A 20,825-nucleotide genomic window follows, 5' to 3' on the forward strand; every position below is an offset into this window, starting at 1 on the left:
TAAATATATATATATGTATATATACATACATAGTTACGAACACCACACGCACAACCACACACATGACATACGTACACTCACATACACACACACACACACACACACACACACACACACACACACACACACACATACATATATATATATATATATATATATATATATACATATATATATATATACATATACATATGGACATAGACGCAAACATAAACGCAGCCATGTACCCGCACACATAAATGTATATGCTATACGATACCAACCTGTAGCCATCGAGGCTGTCACTCGAACTAAAGGATCTACCCGTGTTTCCAATATGACATCTGACATCTTTAGACGTTGTGAACGCACTGCGCGTGTTTTTCTCCGGGCAGTAGATGATGATGTAGACTTTGGGGAAGAAGAGCAGCACAAGGGCGACAATTGCTGAAAGACTGACGGACACACACATGGTGAATACTTTGCTCTCACTCTCGAAATAAATGGGCAAGAAACCAAGCCAGATCACACAAGTCGTATACATTGTAAATCCAATGAATTTGGCTTCGTTGAAGTTTTCCGGCAAGTTACGAGTCTTTACGGCGTATAACGTACACATCATTATTAAAAACAGATCGAATCCTAGAGGTACTATTGTGCCAGCGGGACTGGTATTACAGAGAAGGATGACGCGTTTTTCGGTTGGATAGTAAAATGTAGAGTCAGCCGGTTCAATAACCAGCATTACTGTTATAATAGTTGATTCGATTCCAATTAACAGACATGTGATAACAACCTGAGCCGAAGCACTCATGAAACGGGGTTTCTTGGTCATTATTTTTTTGCTGCCTTCTAAAATGCGGGCAATTCGGTTGGTTTTCGTGACTAGGGCTCCGTAAATACAGGCGAAAGATAGGCCGGGTATGATGCGTGTGAAATAACAGCTGACGATTGTCGGTTTGGCAACTAGCACAAAGTTTGAGGTCAGTGCAAAGATAATCCCACCCAGTATAATATAACTGAGTTCTCGGGTGGATGCCTTCACTACTGGGGTGTCGTTGTAACGGATGAATACTACACCGACGAAACAGGTCGTTAAGATTCCGATGCAGGCCATAGCAATGGCGATGATAGCCTCCGTGAAGTGCCAGCTCATGTGTTCGATTCTTATCATGCGGCAGGCTGCAAAGAGACAAGCAGAGAGATATAGGACTAAAATGGCTATGTGTGTGTGTGCGTGTGTGTGTATGTATGTATATAAAGGGAAAGTTTACGAAAATAAACAAAAGACGAAGACAGGTGGTGTACAAAACAAACAGATGTATTAGTATGGCGCTCAGGAATAGAAAAAGTCTTTTACGTTTCGAGCCTACGCTCTTCGACAGAAAGGGACACAGAAAAAACAAGGAGATAAATATATATATATATATATATATATATTATATATTATATATATATAATATATATACATACATATGTATGATCGTGATAAGGCTCGTCGATTTAGAGGTATGAGTGTTTGAAGAAGAGGATTAAAGCAAAGAGACAAAGAGAAAACGACTTTAAAAGAATAAACGAATACAGGAATGTGCATCTTTTTTCGATGAATGCGTGAATGTATGTATGAGAGAAAGAAAATTGAATTCACGAGACTATTATTCCCTACACTCTACGCACACAAAGGAATTCCTGAAGAAAATACAGAGGCATTTACCTCCATACTCTCCATACTGTTGATGACATCAGCTAGCCGAATACTGAGAACGAGCTTTAAGCGGAATACTACAAGGTGTATACCCTAATGTAAAACTTTTACACACTTTTACCAATAGATAGATAGATAGTTTACCTAATCCTTGTTTAACCCCAGGTCAGTGCTCACGAATCAGTCATATGAGGAAAATATTTCAGTTATAAGCCACTCACCATTTACCCAGAAATATTGTAGCTAAGGCAGCATTAAATAAATAAATGAAAATAGCGTTTGTTAGAGGGTTTAGGGCTATTTAAGGAAGATTCAGCTGCTATGTTTAGCAGGTCCAACTCTTTCATTGAGTTATGCATATAAAGAGCTATACAGGTATAAAACAGAGCTTTGAGGTGGGAGACATTTGGCCCCTATTTCGACCGCATAAAAATGCTATATTCTTTATTCTGCCTTTTTCCTGTTTCTCTATCTATCTATCTATCTATCTATCTATCTATCTATCTATCTATCTATCTATCTATCTATCTATCTATCTATATCTATCTATCCATCCATCTATATACTACTATCTATCTATCTATTATCTATCTATTCTATCTATCTATCTATCTATCTATCTATCTATCTATATATCTATCTATGTATCTATCTATCTATCTATCTATCTATCTATCTATCTATCTATCTATCTATCTATCTATCTGTCTATCTAACCAACTACCTGTCTGTTTATCTGTCAATATGTCTGTCTGTCTTTCTACTTATCTATCAATCTATCTATTATCTTACCTACCTGTCTGTTTGTCTGTCCGTCTGTCTATCTGTCTATCCATTTGTCTGTCTGTCTGTCTGTCTGTCTTTCTACTTATCTATCTATCTATTTAACTAACAACCTTGTTTGTCTGTCTGTCTGTCTGTCTATCTATCCATCTGCCTCTCTGCGTATCTCTCTATCTACATGTCTGTCTGTTTGTGTGTCCGTCTGTCTATATATCCATTTGTCTGTCTGTCTTTCTACTTTATCTATCTATCTATCTATCTACCTGTCTGTTTGTCTGTCTGTCTGTCTATCTATCCATCTCTCTCTCTCTCTCTCTCTCTCTCTCTTTCTTCTCTCTCTCTCTCTCTCTGTCTATCTATTTATGTCTACCTATTTGCATATGTCTATCTCTCTACCTCACTGTTGCTAAAGAAATAGCTGACATTTATTCATAGGCCGAAGGAAGATTGTAAAATGTAGAAATGATGAAAGAGAATCAAAAATAATGAAAGTTTGAGGATAAAATGTTTCGCTAGGGGGCAGCACCTACCTGTGAGGTTAGTGTTTGGCCACCAGCCTTTACTACAGGCTTTGCAACGAGATTCATCCAGAAGTATTTCGTTCGGTTCACATTGAGTACAAGTCCAGCAGCAGGTCGTTCTTCCCGCATGGGTTTTCTGAAACAGACAAACCACGTGATTCAAACAAACCACACACACACACACACCAACTATATTATATATATATATATATATATTATATTAGTATATATAGATATATATATGTATATATATCATATATTATATATATATATATATATAATATATATATAGTGATTATTATTATATTGAGAGGGAATATTATTCTAACTTACAGGGAAAAAATCATTTAGAAATACTAAATCAAATTTCACAAAATATATATAATATATATATATATATATCGATATATATATATTATTATATATATAAATTAGAAAAAACCACCTTTTATCAAGTCAAAATGAACAATTAAATTACACCATCTAGAAAATTTCATATAATATATACTATATATATATATATGTATATTATATATATATATATAATATATATATATATATATATATATAGTATATATATATATATATATCTATATATATATATATATATATATATATATATATAATATATATATATAAATTAGAAAAAAACCACCTTTTATCAAGTCAAAATGAACAATTAAATTACACCATCTAGAAAATTTCATATAATAGAAATATTAATTAAAATAACAATAATAATATATATATATATATATATATATATAATATATATATAATATATATATATGAGGAGATAATGGTGTCATTGAGACCCAAAGGTGTCAGGTAATGCTGAATAAGTGCTATAGACAGACCATAGTAAGTTCCAGATTCGGTAATATTGCGAACGTTGGTTCTATGTCACCGTGTGTATATAAGAATTTTTTGCGTAATGAAATTAAAAACCAAGGCTGTATAGATATTACAGCATTTATAAATAGGTCCGAAGGGATATTATTAATTACTATTCTAGAAACAGCTGTAAGACCTGTCTATAAATGCTCTAATATCTATACAGCCTTGTTTTTTTATCTTATTACGCAAAAAAGTCTTATATATATATATACATACATACATACATCCCATTCAATGCTTTTCATTCGTTTATCCTTTCTTGTCCTCCCCACTATCTCACTTTACATATCCTTCCCTTCGTTTTTCTCCTTTCTTTCTCTCTCTGTGTACATATCTTCCCTCCTAACCTAGCAGCCGACTTACTGCTTTAACCATGCATGTATATTGGAGTTTCATCAATTTCTTTATAAATTATTTCGTTTTAAAAAGTAAGAATGTGTCTCAAAACGCTATCCATTAACACACAAATAGATTAGTCATCATATTTACATATAAAGCCTGTCTGGCAGTGGCGCGAGAAGGTCACGTAAAAACTCTCCTCCGTTCAATATGTCGCATGACAAAAAAGAGAGTTATGAATAAATGGTATAGTAATTCTTTACGCGAAAGTGTTATAGATAATTATTGTTTATAATTCTGTCGAAGAAAAATGTTATCAATTACTATTAGTTCATATATAATAGATATCTATAATAGCAGTATATTCGCTAATTAATCACGCGTTATGAAATCAATATTACGACTATATACGCCATCTTGAAGACGGCATGTTTGTAATAGAGAGAGAAAGAGAAAGTGTGTGTGTGTGTGTGGTGTGTGTGTGTGTGTATGTGTGTGTGTGTGGGTATATGCATTGAGTTAATGTTTAAATACTATAAAATATATCCAGTGTAGTTAAGAGCTCAATTATTAAGCTATATCCAACGAAATAACCATAATTTGTCATTAATTTGAATATATGTAAATCAGATAAATCCAATATCCAATACAATACATTTAGAATAAATGATGTGGTTTAATCATCATATTTAAAGTAATTAATTATGTATTGATGTATATTAATTAACTAATTAATTAATTCTATGAATGATGATGTATGTAGTTTAGTCGCTGATACGACTGTAGAATTTATATTGAAGTTATGAAAAACTGAAATATTTGCTTTTTACCATCCCCCACTCTCTCTCTCTCTCCCTGTGCACACACACACGCACACACACACACACACTCACGCACACACACTCTCACACATACTCACGCACACACTCCTGATTTTGACAGGCAGAGTGATACATATTAACGAGTTTTTAGAACTCAGTAAAAGTATACTTAAGAATTTAAGCGTAAGACGAGTACAAAGTGTAATACCAATAAATGAAAGTCAAAAGCGGCGAGGAGCTGGCAGAAGCGTTAGAACACGGGGCGAAATGCTTAGCGGTATTTCGTCTGTCTTTACGTTCTGAGTTCAAATTCCGTCGAGGTCGACTTTGCCCTTCATCCTTTCGGTATCGATAAATTAAGTACCTCCACCCCCAACACACCGAGTCATTAGAATTTCCAGCTGAATTCCCAAGCGTGGCCAACTGTGGCTTTGGACATTATCTCATTATTGCTCTCCCCTCGGGTCTTCTGCCAGTTCACTCAGCTTGAAGAATATCAGTCTTGCAATCCTCTCCTTTCAGAGGAGTGGGAGGCAAGGACGGAAGGATTGTAATGTTGATAAATTTATTCGACTTTTATAGTTTTCTTGTTTTATACCATTTTTTTGTTATATTTAAATTAAGTACTCAACTGATACTTAATTTATCGACCTCGAAGGGATGAAAGGCAAAGTCGACCTCAGCGGAATTTGAACACAGAACATAGTGACGGTCGAAATACCGCTATGCATTCTGTCCGGCGTGCTAACGATTCTGCCAGCTCGTTGCCCTATAATAATAATAATAATAATAATAATAATAATAATAATAATAACCTAACACAGATAGAGAAATTAAGGCCAACAGACAAGATATAGTTGTCAGAGATCATGAAGAAAAAAATGCTTTCTAATTGATGTATCAATACCGGCAGATGACAACGTGTCTCAAAAGAAAGGAGAAACTCTCAAATACAAAGACCTTGAAATAGAGGTAACTAGAATGTGGAACCTGAAAACAGAAAACAATTCTATCATAGTAGGTGCATTAGGCATGATAAAATATTCAGACAAATACATAACAAACACACCAGGACTTACAAACACATATAACATACATAAAATTGCACTACTAGGCACTGCACACATCCTACGCAGAACACTTTCCATACAATAACCATCAGAGCATCACAACAAATCACAGCACATACCCAAGGCACACAGAGCTGCGCTCGGTAGTGAAGTGAAAGCACGCTATAAAAATAAAACTACTGAATGATAATAATAATAATAATAATAACGTTTGTAGTAACGCAGCTGTGATCTTTCAGTGCAGAGAAGTAGCGGTTCAGCCTGGACAGGTTCCTTCATCTTCGAACTATGCACTCTGTCGAGTAATGAAAGCTACATGAAAATACATCCTCATGATTTTTGTACTTTCATGGTTTAGAATTTTATTTTCTCGCCTTCGTTTTACCTCTTTATTGTTTCAGTTACTACTTACGACGGCTCCGACCAACGACCGCACCATGACCTTCACCACTGTCGACCACATCCGAAGGTAGGCGCTGTTAACGTGTAGAGATTATGTTCGAAGCTTCAGTGAGAATACAAATTAAGATGTCACATGTCACAAGTCACCTGGTCACAAGCATTCATATGTCACATGCATTCACATGTCACAAGTCACCGGTCACATGCATTCACACATTGGGGAAGGGTGATCCGTAGCAGTTCATCTTGCGCTCGAATGTCGACTGTCGCAGGGGGTTCGATGACCAAGTCCCCACTGGTCATCGGAGAAGACGTAGTCGGGGTTCGAAGCCGGTTCTAGAGACAGGCTTTAACAAAAGTTAAGGGGTGTCTCTCTCCCAGTGGTCTTCCAAAGACGCCGAGCACGAACCCGGAACGTTTGAGGGGGCCGTGCTATTGCTAGAAGTCGTTGAGCCTACACTAGATTCATCCGTCAAAAGGACGAAGATTGCTTTAGTGTTCTATGACAAACCATATCGCCTGCCTCACATTCCTTTCCCATTCTTATTTGTCAGTTGTTATATAATCATTTAAAGCTAAAACAATCATTGTTATCTCCCCTTTCCTGCCTGGGCGTAATTTTCTCCTGTCATCATCCCACATGTCTCGGGGCCCTTGAAAAATAGAATGAGTCTAGCACCTCACGCTCAAACAGAGGATATTAAGTTTATTTGTCCTTCTGTTGTTTTTACGTTGAAGAAAGACTCTGCCCGAAACGTTGGATATTCTACTTCCTGCGGCAATTTTACTGTATTCTTTTTGTCGCTTTCTATAAATGATACAAGTCTTGAAGATGTAGATCACCACCAGCGTCTTTGCATTCTGTTTCATATGATGCACACACACACACACACACACACACACACACAGATATATAATATATATATATATAATATATATATATATATATATATATACATTCACATGTATGTAGTATATTATCTATGTGTATATATATATATATATAATATATATATATATATATATATATATATGCACATGCATGCATATATATATACACACACACATGTACACACCACCACACAACACACACACACACACACACACATATATAATATATATATATATATATATATATATATATATTTAAGCACGTGTATATATATATGTATGTATGTATATGTAAATGTATATACATTCATACACTCATTCCCGCTTCTATTTTTTCTACTTTCTACATCTTGTTGCCTAGCAACTAGAGAGAATTATGGTAAAATCGGTCTGAAGCTCATATCTGATCTGGCCGAATCTCAGCTAACAACCGAAACTGCCCAATCTTATTCTTTCCCTCAATTTTCATTGATTTTTGTTTTTCTTTCGGAGGAGAGGAGTGGGGGGCAAGGACGGAAGGTTGGGAATTTTGATAAATTTATTCAACTTTCATAGTTTTCTTCTTCTTGTTTTAGACCATTTTTTTTAATATTTTCACAAAATATTGTCTTCACTTTTGTTTCAGTCAAAATGATAATGATGATGATGATGACGATGGCAGTGGTGGTGTTGGTGGTAGTGATAACAATTATAATGATCATAGTAATGATGATGATCACAACAACAATAAAATAGCAATAATAATAATAATAATAATAATAATAATAATAATAATAATAATAATAATATAATAATAATAGCTGCATTGTTGTCGTTTGTTTTACCATTTTCTTTGGTTATTGCCGAATTTCTGTTTGTTTTGATGTTTGCCTAGCACGCCATTTTGCTTGTCTTAGTGGTCCCCGCTTCTTCTCTCTCCACTTCTCCACCCCCACCCCATCTCCCCCACACAAACAACTATGTAAACACTTTGTCAAACTACAAACAACTACACCATACTAAATATGAAAGAACTTTGATTTGGAATACAAATGAGGGGGAAACAAATAAAAGTGGAAAATTACTTCAGACACAGGAAAACTATAAACATGTGAAATGTTGAAGACATTAATACGCATGCGTGAAAAAAAATTAGTTAACGGAAACATTTGCATAATTTTTCTGTTAATGATTTGGTCTGAAAAAAAAAAAAGTTGCTCATGTTTTTGCTAGTCTCCATGACCGTAGCATGAGCGTCGGTGAGAATCTTAACCAACCGCCAGTTGAGGTTTGGGAAAAAACTTTTTGGAATGGCGTTTTCAGAAGACTGGTATTTTTCGTCTTTTTGGAGGAAGGATTGGGAATCGGGGTGAAGGGGGTCAGGATGGGAAGCCGCTTTTCCTGTTCCCCAGGTATCTGTGACATTGCAGTCTTTAGATGTAGAAGAACGGACAGATGCAAAATGTGACCTGCAAAGATGAGAAACCTTGCTTTTGAAAGTGCATTGTATTCACCGGATCAGTAACTTGTGTGGACGCCATTTTGTTTATTCTTCCCTCGCTATTAAATTTATCTTTTTCGTCCAATATTATCAGAATACAAACATAAAGTAATCTTTGATTCTAGAATTCGATGATAGCCTTATCGATTATTTTCCACTCTGTGTGTATAGTAAGAAATACCATTTTTTTTTATACATCTACCGACAAGGCGCGCGCGCATATATACAAATACACACACACACACACACACACAAAACGCACATAAACACACACATTCGCAGACATAAAACACACACACACACAAACACATGAACACACACATACACAAACACACGCACACACACACACACATACACACATGCACACATTACATTTATGAACTATATTTTGAATTTAATTATATCATTAATTATATCATGAAATGTGAGGTGTTTATTCTGTGAATATAAAAACAGAAACTTTTAAATAACGTTTTCCGATGTATTTACTCAGCGGATAAAAGCCATGACGATGCCGAAAGCGCTGCCGCTCGGATGCTCTCTCTGCTGTCTGTGCGTCTGCTGCTCTTTGTATATGTCTATGTGTATATCGAAATGGCTACTGTGTGCATACGTACGTATGTGTATGTACGTGTGTATTTATTAGGTGGTCTTTGTATGTATGAGTATCTAAAAGGCTAGTCTGTGTGTGTGTGTGTTGTGCGTGTGTGTGTGTGTGTGTGCATGTATGTATTTTCTACTATTCACACTATGTATAGATGTTCGTTGGCCATGGCTACCAGATGTGTGTATGTATGCATGTGTATTTGCTACTGTTTACACTAGTTGTTTGTTTGTTGGCCTTGTATTTATGTATGTTCATGTATCTAAACAGTTACTCTGTATGTGTGTGTGTACGTGTGTACGTGTGTGTGTGTGTGTGTACGTGTGTGGTTGTGTGTGTGTGTGTGTGTGGTTGTGTGTGCCTCTGAACCATTGTCGTCTGTTTCTGTATGTCTGTCTTTCACTGAAATATTTAAACATCGCCAATATATACACACGTGTTTACGTATGTGTTTGTATAAACACAACAGCTTTCTTTCAAACATATTATATTAAAACACGACTATGTTCCTGTTTAATCTTGTATTTTATTTTATGATTTCGTATTTCTATTTAAAACCTTGGCAGTATTTTGGAACAAAAGTCCCTAGACTTATTTTTATCGACACATCCAGACTGGCTCAGTATCCTCATCTGGATAAAAAGTGGTGTCCGCTTCCGTTCTGCATCCTTTTTGCAGACGGTGGTTTTTTTATTTATTCAGACTTTGTCAAGCCAGAGTTTCACCGTTGGACATCTGCGTCATCAGGCGCGTATTTTGGCCGCCGAACTGCCCCAGCATCAATCACGTGCGTAACCTGTTCGTGATGCGTGTATAATATCTACGTTTATCATAACTCCGTGTTATGATATAAATATTGCTTTCATATTTAATCGCCTATTTTGGGGGAATCTTGAATAGAATTGATGTATTGCCTGTGAATGTTTTGCTCTTTAGCTCTGCGCATTGTAAATGCATCATGATCCTTGGGGCGGGTGATGTGCTCGTACGGATAATGTAACAGAATCGTATAGTTTTCAGCAATCGCAATTACAGTTCAGTATATAAATAGCATTGGCCATTTGGAATTTGATTTCGGGTTTACATGTTTGTAATGTGTTAGCAATAAGCAGGTTCTGGAATTTAATGTCTTATATTATTGGTCTCATAATTTAACACTAGGGCAGCAACTTCGAGTGAGGAGGCAAGCCGATTACATCAGCCCCCAGTACTAAACTGGTACTAATTTTATCAACCCCGAAACGATGAAAGTAAAAAAAAAGAACACACAAAGGTCAACCTCAGCGGAATTTGATCTCAGAACGTAAGGACGGATGAAATAACGCTGACTCCGCCAACTCGCCGCCTTTTTGTAATATCTCATTTCTATCAGCTTCTGGTTTGAGGTGAAGCATTTTGTTCTTCACTTTATGAAGTTTTTGATTATGGGTTCTTCTGCACCGGGCACTTGGTTCCTGTCATACACTTTGCGTGAACTTGATGCATTTCTAGTTGGAGTAGGGCTTTATGCATTTGTTGTATTTCTGTCCATCGTGGCTTCGTCTACATTTCTATTTGAATATTCTTTGCGGTTGTTTTATTCTGTGAAATTCTTTGCCTGGTGATTCGACATTTGTGTGTGTGTGTGCGTACGTGTATGTATATGCATGTGTGTGTGTGTGAGTGTGTGTGTGTGAGTGTGTGTGTGTGTATGTGTTGTGTGTGTGTGTGTGTGAGTGTGTGTGTGTGTGTCCGTCCGCTGCTTAGGATTTATCGTTAATTTGAGCTTCCTTAAATAATCTAATAAAATCTACTTGTTTTGAAAACTTTGAATCTTGTGTATTATTCGAACTCGTGTGTGTACGTGCGCATGCGTGCGTTCGTGTGTGTGCATACATTATATATATGTATATATTATATATATCTATATATATATATATATATATTATATAATATATATTATATATATATATAATATATATATTATATATTATTATATTTATAAATAGTTTTATAACTCCAGTCATAAGCACGTATATATAGTAAGTAAAAGTATCATGGATTCCATTATTCTTATAATTAGACAAACAACCAATTCACTATTATTGGATAACAATACTTCAGTAATTAATTGCTTCAACAGCATTAGTAACAAGCATCTCTCTATATTTATACAACTTGACATCATCGGCTTTTATCCTTCGATAACTAAATCTTTGCTCCAAAAAGCATTAATTTTCGCCAAGAATTATATTTCTCTCACTGATTCTGAGATTAAAGTAATCAGGAATGCAAGATCGTTGCTTTCTTTCGCTAATGATCGATAGGTTTAGAAGAATGATATTAATTCTTTCAATGTAGCATTTCTAGCCTATATTCTGCGGAAATTTGTTCTTATATTTTACATTTTTGATATTTTACATTTATTAAATAACAACAATCATAATTTACCAAGTGGTTTTTATTGAGATGATGGGCGCACTATTAAACGTAATATAATGTCTATCAACCAGCCAGTTTTAGAAATAAAATATCTTTGGTTTATTTAAAGTCTTACACCTAATGATTATTATTGATAAAAATTTAGAATTACTTAGCTTTCTTAGATATGGTTTTAGGTATAGAAATAAATCAATAACTACCAATTTATAGCTACATGAAAAATTCCATTCAAGAATTTAGCTTCAAACTATTCACTGGCATTATAATAATTTAGTGGAAAGTGTCAGTATAGATTTATGCAGTATTTCATCTGATATATGTACCTTAAACAAAACATGTCTGTTATAATTAAGGGTTGGAGCACAATGGTTTGATGTTATAATTAATTGCTTTGATGATAATAATAATAATGATAATAATAATAATAATAATAATAATAATAATAATAATAATAATAATAATAATAATAATAATAATAATAATAATAATAATTATTATTATTATTATTATTATTATTATTATTATTATTATTATTATCTTTGCACAGCTTCTAACGCTGGAGATGTACTGCGTTGCCACCTGCTCACTCCCCATGAACTAAGGTAACAGCCCTTATTTTTTGAGCACCATCCGGAGTATTCGAGCGGTTCCAATCAGTGCTGTTTTCTGCAGGTGCTCCACCCTTATTACAGCCCCTATTTGTTCCATGTACTTCTCAAGATTTTTACTCACTGTTTCCAGGGCTCCGACAATTATTGGTACAACTACCACCTTTTACAGCGACCACAACTGCTTAACCTCAACTGATTATTATTATTATTATTATTATTATTATTATTATTATTATTATTATTATTATTATTATTATTATTATTATTATTATTTTCTTTCAATTCTGTTTCCATTCCTTGCCGAGTGTCTTCCTGACACCTAGGGCAGAGAAACGCACTGTATACAGTAATAGGCCATTAAAATAGACACACCAGAGTATTCATTTGCAAAGTCATGTGATAGAGAAAACGGGGAAGAAAGTCAGAAAGAAAAAAGGGAAAAATAAAAAATTAGAAATTAAACAAAGAAAATAAAGGCGGGAAAAGGAAAGAAAATTCACAGCGACAATGCTCTTCTCAGTACGTGTGACGTGCCAGTTAAGACAACCTTTTTCATTTCCTGCATGGATGGTAAGCCAGGGATCATTCTTAAATAATTTTCAGTTCTTTTTTGATCATTCCAAGTGCTCCTACAATCACTGGTATTGTAACCGTCTTGGGATGCCACTTTTTTTGATTTCGAAGAGCAAATCTTTATATTTTCTGAGCTTATCAAATTCTTTTGCAGAGATATTATGGTCACAGGGTATGCTCCTCATGTCAATCAATAAACAGACTTTATTGTTTTGGTTTTTCACAACAATATCTGGTTTATTTTCTTTGATGGTCCGGTCTGTACATAATGGGAAGTCTCAAAGAATTGTTACATTTTCTCCTTCAGTTACAGCCTCATGGTGGTACTTGTACCATTTGTCAGCAGTTTTGATTTTATAATGCCGGCACTTTATCTAATGTAGATATTGGCCAACTTTGTCATGTCTTGATTTGTACTCTACAGGTGCTAAAACCTAACACCTAGAGATTAGGTGGTCCACTGTTTCAATCCCATCGTTGCAGTATCGGCACTTTGGGTCTACACCATTTTATTGTTATTGTTATTGTTATTATTATTATTATTATTATTATTATTATTGAGTGAGAGAGCAGTGCATGCCATCAAAGTGACACTGGGGTAAAATATACGAAGCCCAGTATACCCATCATGATTATCCGTCTGATAAGGGTACATCAGGAACATGCATCACAACCATATTTGCGCGACATGGTGACCTCATATCAAGATAAACAGCGCATGACCTTGCAGGTGGGGCCCAGTTAGAAATGTCTTCGAGTAGAGTAGCCCATCCCGCTCAAAAGGTCCCTCAATAAGGATTGTTTAAGGATGTTGAACGAACCACCCATGTTTCCATCTCGTTCCAAAGGTCTCTGAATAAGGTTTGTTTAAGAGTGACGAACAAAACACCCATATTTCCAGAGGTGAATTATTCAAATCTCAAAGAATTCCCCTCAACATATGGCTACGATGCTCCCCCACCCTTCCTTTTGATGATCAGAGATGCCTATATCGTCAACAACCAAGGGACATGCTCAAATAGTTACGGTCAAACAACTGACAAGCAGATCTGTGATATTGAGCAGAATATTTGCTGTGGCAAAACAATGTACACGATAACACTTCCAACCAGATAAGATAAGCCATGACAGCCGCTGCCTGGTACTTGCATCATCATCATCATCATCATCATCATTATTATTATTATTATTATTATTATTATTGTAGTTTCAAATTTTAGCACAAGGCCGGCAATTTCGGGGATTGATGGAGGCTAAGACGATTACTTCGACCCCGAGAGGATAAAAGGCGATGTGGAACTTGGGAAATATAAACTCTGAACCTATAAATGGATGAAATACTGCTGACCATTTTGACCGGCGAGCTGCTAATGACCCTACCACCTCGTCGCCTTAGAAACAGTACATATTAACAGTAAAACTCTTAAATATTTATCTAAACCCCATTTTTCCCGTCGTGTAATTATTAAAACCAGTAAATTGTTTATTAAATAATTTATCGTTTGAAATGAAAGCGTTATTGGCGGTAAGTGTTTACATTTGGTTCCTTATGAAATCGGTTGAGTAGGAAACCTTTTAACTCAAGATTCAAACAGCGCTAACGTACTTTCAGAAATCCTCAAAGATATTCTGATATAAGTCTATCGAATTATATCTATTCATTACGAAATAACAACATCTGATGAAGTACAATTATTTAAAAGATATTAGAACATACAAAGTTTATGTTCAGACTAACGGTGGATAAAATCATTGTATTTTCGAGAAAGAGAAGATATTGTTTCATAACAATTCTAACATAAAACAGCTGAACAAAGTTAATATGTTTTTGTCTCCAAAAGAAGGAATATTATTAAAATATTATTAAAATTGCACGATGGACAACCTCTTATTACACTAATATACGCCGAAAACAAATAATAAATTTCTTTTCTTAACATCATCTTGAGGTATATAACCTGATATACCCCTCCACCCTTTTTTCTCTTTGTTTCCTTGGTGAGGTAGTTATGGGTCTTATTACTCGATAATTTCACCGTTTTTCCTTTCTTTTCTTCCTGTAAAATTACCTTCTTACATTTATTGTTTTTCACGCTAGGAAACAGAATTCTTTTATTGAAATATTTCGAAATGTTTACAACATCGAATTACCTTCTGAAATTCTGTGACATACTACAAGTTATTGTTAAGGTTGTCACAGATTTCGTGATTGTTATTTCTTATATGAATATAAAATCGAAATATACATCGCATTTTGTTGCCCGAGAAACGATAAAAGGTAAAACTTTGAGTCACATTCAAGTGAAGTTTCATCTTAAGATACATAAATCCCAAATACATATTAGGGTAAAGGTAGACGGTTAAAAGTGCCCTTTCGGTTACAAATAACAATGGGATGGCACCTAGAAAGCTCCCCTCCGAGGCACAAGTCCGGACAAGGTTGTCTATGGAAGACCAGCAGTCCGCCATGCACACCAGCTTCCCCTCACCATGCCACTCATGTTATCCAAGGGAAAAGCAAAGGGGCCGATACAGCTTGGCACCAGTGACGTCACAATTCATTTCTACAGCTGAGTGAACTGGAGCAACGTGAAATGAAGTGCCTTGCTCAAGAACAGAACGCGGTATGTCTCTATAATTAATAATAATAATAATAATAATAATAATATAATATAATATATATATATATATATATAATATATATATACATACAGATACTCTTTACTCTTTACTCTTTTACTTGTTTCAGTCATTTGACTGCGGCCATGCTGGGGCACCGCCTTTAGTATGTATATATATATATATATATCTATATATATATATATATATATAAACACGCTCTCACTCATACACACACACACATATATATATCTGTGCACCACACAAAATAAATATAGATATAGGTATAGACAGAGAAACAGACAGACAGACAGACAAATAGATAGATAGATAGATATATTAGATAGATAGATAGATAGATAGATAGATAGATAGATAGATAGATAGATAGATAGATAGATAGATAGATAGATAGATAGAGAAACATAACTGGAAACATATAGAATGAAATCAATCATATTCGTTTTAATCTAACCTTGATGAAACCTTTCTGACACGGTTTACTGCACACTGATTCGATAACTTTGGTGATTCCTCGACCAACGGAAGGCCAGAAGATATTACTGTCGTTCATCTCAAGACGGCCATTATTCCAGGACCCTACCTTCACGTAGGCATATGTGGCATTTTCTTCACCGTCACTTTCGAATTGTTGGAAGTTCATTATATCATATCTGTAAAGAAAATAGAAAGAAAGGGAAGTGTTAATGGAGAACCGTATATACAAATCTCTCTTTCCATATCGGCCTCGCCGTCTCTCGTATTTCCCTTTCTATATATATAATATTATATATATATATATATATATATATATATATATACATATGAATCGATAGATGTACAAATAAACATAGACTGACAGAGAGATACACAGACAGATATCTCGATAAATAGCTTGATAGAGAGAAGATAGATAGATAGATAGATAGATAGATAGATAGAGAGAGAGAGAGAGAGAGAGAGAGAGAGAGAGAAGAAAGATTGATAGATAGACAAGTACAGACAGAAAGAAAGAAACAAAGACGGATAGGTAGATAGATAGATAAATAGGTAGATAGATTTCATGGTCGATAAGTGGAAGGAAGAGTTAGGACGTCTCACCTCCCTGGCGGGTCACCGCTCTCGTCAAAGTGCACCTCCTCCCCAAAATAACTGGTAAAGGATGTGTTCATGAGATATTTGAAGTATGTGGTACCCTTGATGTTTATCATCGCTTCACACATTCCAGGTTTGCCATGACACAGGTTCTGCTGCATGGCATGAAGGGCATACGCCATGGTGTACACGGCCTTCCTCACAAAACCAAGTTTCGGATCTTGCTCAAAATCTTCCATTACTTCTTTACCTACAAGTAACAAAAATAATTATTACAACAATAAGAACAGCAACAACAACAATAATAATCCTTTATATTAAAAGCACAAGGCTTGAAATTTTCGGGGAATCGACCAGTCGATTCCATCGACCCCATGCGTAACTGGTACTTAATTTATCGACCCCGAAAGGATGAAAGTCAAAATCGACCTCGGTTGAATTTCAACCCGGAACGTGAAGACGGACGAAATGCCGATAAACATGGAGGTGGTAGTAAGTTAAGCTATTGTGATGAATAAAAACCTGTTTATTTATTATTTATTTTATATAGCATTTAGAGGCAAATAACGTCGTTAGTTATATGTTACTTATAGCGTCGTTGTTGAAAGTGTGAAACGGACTAATCACTGAATTACAGCGACGTTTGACTGTAGAAATGCTAAAGAAATGTCGGTAAAGATACCAAAAACGTTTTTATTTCGGAATTCTACTCCCTCAGACTCCCTTCTCTCTCTCCCTCTCCATCGCTCTCTCTGACACACACATACACACACGCATTTATGAATGTGTGTGTGTTTGTATATATGTAGTGGATGTCGACTCGTGCCCGAGTTAGAGCATTTCCTAGAATCAAGAATCCGAGAAGTTCCTGTGCTAGAATTTGTTTTGAATGGATAAAACGTTGAACAGAACTGAACCTGCTCTTTTCAGTGCAATGAACTCTCAAACCAACAGCAAAAGCATCGGTTGAGATTACTAGATAGTTTCTCCGAGGGGGAAGTTCAAATGAGAATTCGGGGTCCTTCACTCCCAGTTGTCAATATCCTAGTTAACCCGTAGCTGGGACTACTCCGGCTCAGCGTGGACGGGGATTAAATAATGGCTAAGGTGTGGTTCCACTCTCCTCAAATCTGTGGAACTCTCGAACCAGAGACCTGCTACCGGATGCAGGTTGGTGGTGGTGGTTGTTGTTGTGCTTCTTGTGGTTGTTGTTTCAATCCCAGCTCAGTTCTGAGCGAATCATTCAATTACATCGCACCTTTTGTCTAGACATAGTGTATGTGACTGCATTATTTCATCTGACCTTCCACATTTACACTGGGAAGGTGCAGTTTTAAGCAAACTTCTATGTCTAGCAGGTTGACTGACCACGTTACAGCAGACTCCTTTCACTGCATTTTCGGAAAGTTTTCAAAGAAACTACTTTAAAATGGCGGCTGCATTCAATTGCATTGTCTGTGGTGAGGGTCATAGCAGTGGCGGTGGTTGTGAAGGTGGTGGTTCCGTTGATTGTAGTGATTGTAGTGATGGTTGTGCCAGTAGAGGTAGTGATGGTTGTGGCAGTAAAAGTAGTGTTGGCGGCAGTGGTGGTGATGGTGGTGGTGGTGTTACTGGTGGTTGTTGTTATTCTTGTTGTGACGGCGGTTGTAGTGTTAGTACTTGTGGCGATGGTGGTGGATGGTGATGGTGGTGGTGTTGGCGATGGCGGTGGAGGTCAAGATATAAAGACAACAAGGTTGTTTGCAGAAAAAGAAAAATGGAGAAAGAAATAGGAGGTTCAGATGAGACAATTACTACAATACACACACACACACACGCTTGCACACACACACACACACACACACACACGTACACACACAAACATACACATATGCATATACATGCACAGGGATATATGTAGGTAGAAAGATACAGATACATAGGCATATATGCATCTCTTCTCTTTCTCTCCCTCTCTCTCTCTCTCTCTCTCTCTCTCTCTCTCTCTATATATATAGATATAATATATATATATATATATATATATATTATATATATACGTACGTGGTGTATACGTATATATATATATATATATATAATGTATGAATGTATATATATATGTATACATGTACACATATATATATATAAATGTATATATGTATACAGAAACAGACACATATAACGGGGAGATTGGGAGGATGTGAGACGAAGGGAGGGAATTACTGCACTGAGGATTATAAAAAAACAGAAACAGGGGGTGAAGGAAAAACGAGGAATTTATCTGTGAAAAATAGATATTGTTTTGTAAATGTCAGACTGCTAACGGGCAAGACATAAAGAATTTGGTTCATTTGTGGAGATCTAAAGAGGTATGTGTGTGTCTGTGTGTGTGTGTGTGTGTGTGTGTGTGTGTGTGTGTGTGTGTGTGTGTGTGTGTGTGTGAACGAAAAGAATAGCGCGGAAGGGGTCGGAGAGGAAGAGGAATAGAAAACTACCAGAAATAGATGAACTCAGAAAAGAATTTCTTTTCTCTCTCTCTCTCTCTCTCTCTCTCTCTCCCTCCCTCTATCATATATATATATATATATATATATATATATATATATATATATATATATATATATATATATATATAGATATATATATATATATGTATTATATATACATATGCGTCGTTACGGGGCTGTGATATACATTGCAGGGATGTGAATTATGTCGTCAGTATAATGTTAGGTCTGTTACTATAGTTGTGTGTATATATATATATATATATTATATAATTATATATATATATATATATATATAATATATATATATATATATATATTATAATATATATTATATTATACATATATATATATATATATATATATATATATATATATATATATATATATATATAATATATATATATATATATATATATATATATATATATATATATTATATATATATATATAATACTATATATTCTTTTTTCTCTTTTACTCATTTATTTGTTTCAGTCATTTGACTGTAGCCATGCTGGAGCACCGACCTATGCATTTTAGTGGAAGAAATCGATCCCAGGACTTATTCTTTGTAAGCCAAGTAATTATTCTATCGGTGACTTTGCCGAACCGCTAAGTTACGGGCACATAAACATACCAGCATCGATTGTGAGGCGATGTCGGGGAGGAGGATAACACAAACATGCACACAGATATATGCATATATATATATATCTATACAGTATGTTACATTACTCGGTAGTCAAGATAAAACTCTGAGTTTCAGATGCCGAAGTGGAAATCCACAACACCATCTCTTCGGTTATCTGGCTATTTGAAAACGTTATGAAAAAATACCGTTAAATAAAGGGAAATTACTCTGTTATAACTCTGCTTGCCTGCGTACTTATACATCGCTCGCATTTTTCGTCATAAAAAATTATATAAAAATACATTAAAAAATATATAAAAAATATATAAAAATTTATAAAAATATATAAATTCTTCTTGGGACATAACACAGAAAGCATGTTCTATCTGTTTTCTTTAGGGGACCAAAAACGTAACAGAAATTTAGTCACATGTGGGCATGATCCGAAAAGCTCTGTCCTTGTATTTAGACATGTAGTAGGGTATATATATATACGACGGGCATCTTTCAGGTTTCCTTCCACCAAATCCACTCAAGGCATTGGTCAGCATGGGGCTATAGTAGAAGACACTTGCCCAAGGTGCCACGCAGTGGGACTGAACCTGGAGTCATATAGTTGGGAAGGAAGCTTCTTACGACTCAGCCACGCCTATTTATATACCTATTTTATATATCTATATATATGTATACGTAAATAGGGGTAGTACCCGTCAAAATTGATGGGGTTGATTTTTTTCCTTTCAACTGAAGGTTAATATATTTTGCTTCTTCTTGTGTTTCATTTGCATTCTTTCAGTTGTTACCGGTTGTGTAGGACGTGTTGTGATCGAAGGGTAATGCTGTTTATCTTGTGCTATTGAACTAAAAGCATCTTCAGACAAATATAGAACAGTA

The 20,825-nt window shown here is 35.3% G+C and overlaps 1 protein-coding gene across 1 annotated transcript in view; it reads right to left on the minus strand.

The window, feature by feature from the left end:
- The window catches only part of LOC115229653 (metabotropic glutamate receptor 1-like), a 19,144-nt gene extending 2,079 nt beyond the window's left edge, over nt 1-17,065 (minus strand). The window contains exons 1-4 of the mRNA XM_029799973.2: nt 16,818-17,065; nt 16,192-16,390; nt 2,998-3,124; nt 264-1,161 (exon numbers count right to left, since the gene is read on the minus strand). Of these exons, the coding sequence (XP_029655833.1) occupies nt 264-1,161; nt 2,998-3,124; nt 16,192-16,390; nt 16,818-17,050 (1,457 nt within the window). The 5' untranslated portion in view covers nt 17,051-17,065. The remainder of the gene's footprint in view (nt 1-263; nt 1,162-2,997; nt 3,125-16,191; nt 16,391-16,817) is intronic.
- Nucleotides 17,066-20,825: the final 3,760 nt, after the last annotated feature.

This window comes from Octopus sinensis, unplaced genomic scaffold, assembly GCF_006345805.1.
Source record: "Octopus sinensis unplaced genomic scaffold, ASM634580v1 Contig13376, whole genome shotgun sequence".
Lineage (NCBI taxonomy): Eukaryota > Metazoa > Mollusca > Cephalopoda > Octopoda > Octopodidae > Octopus > Octopus sinensis.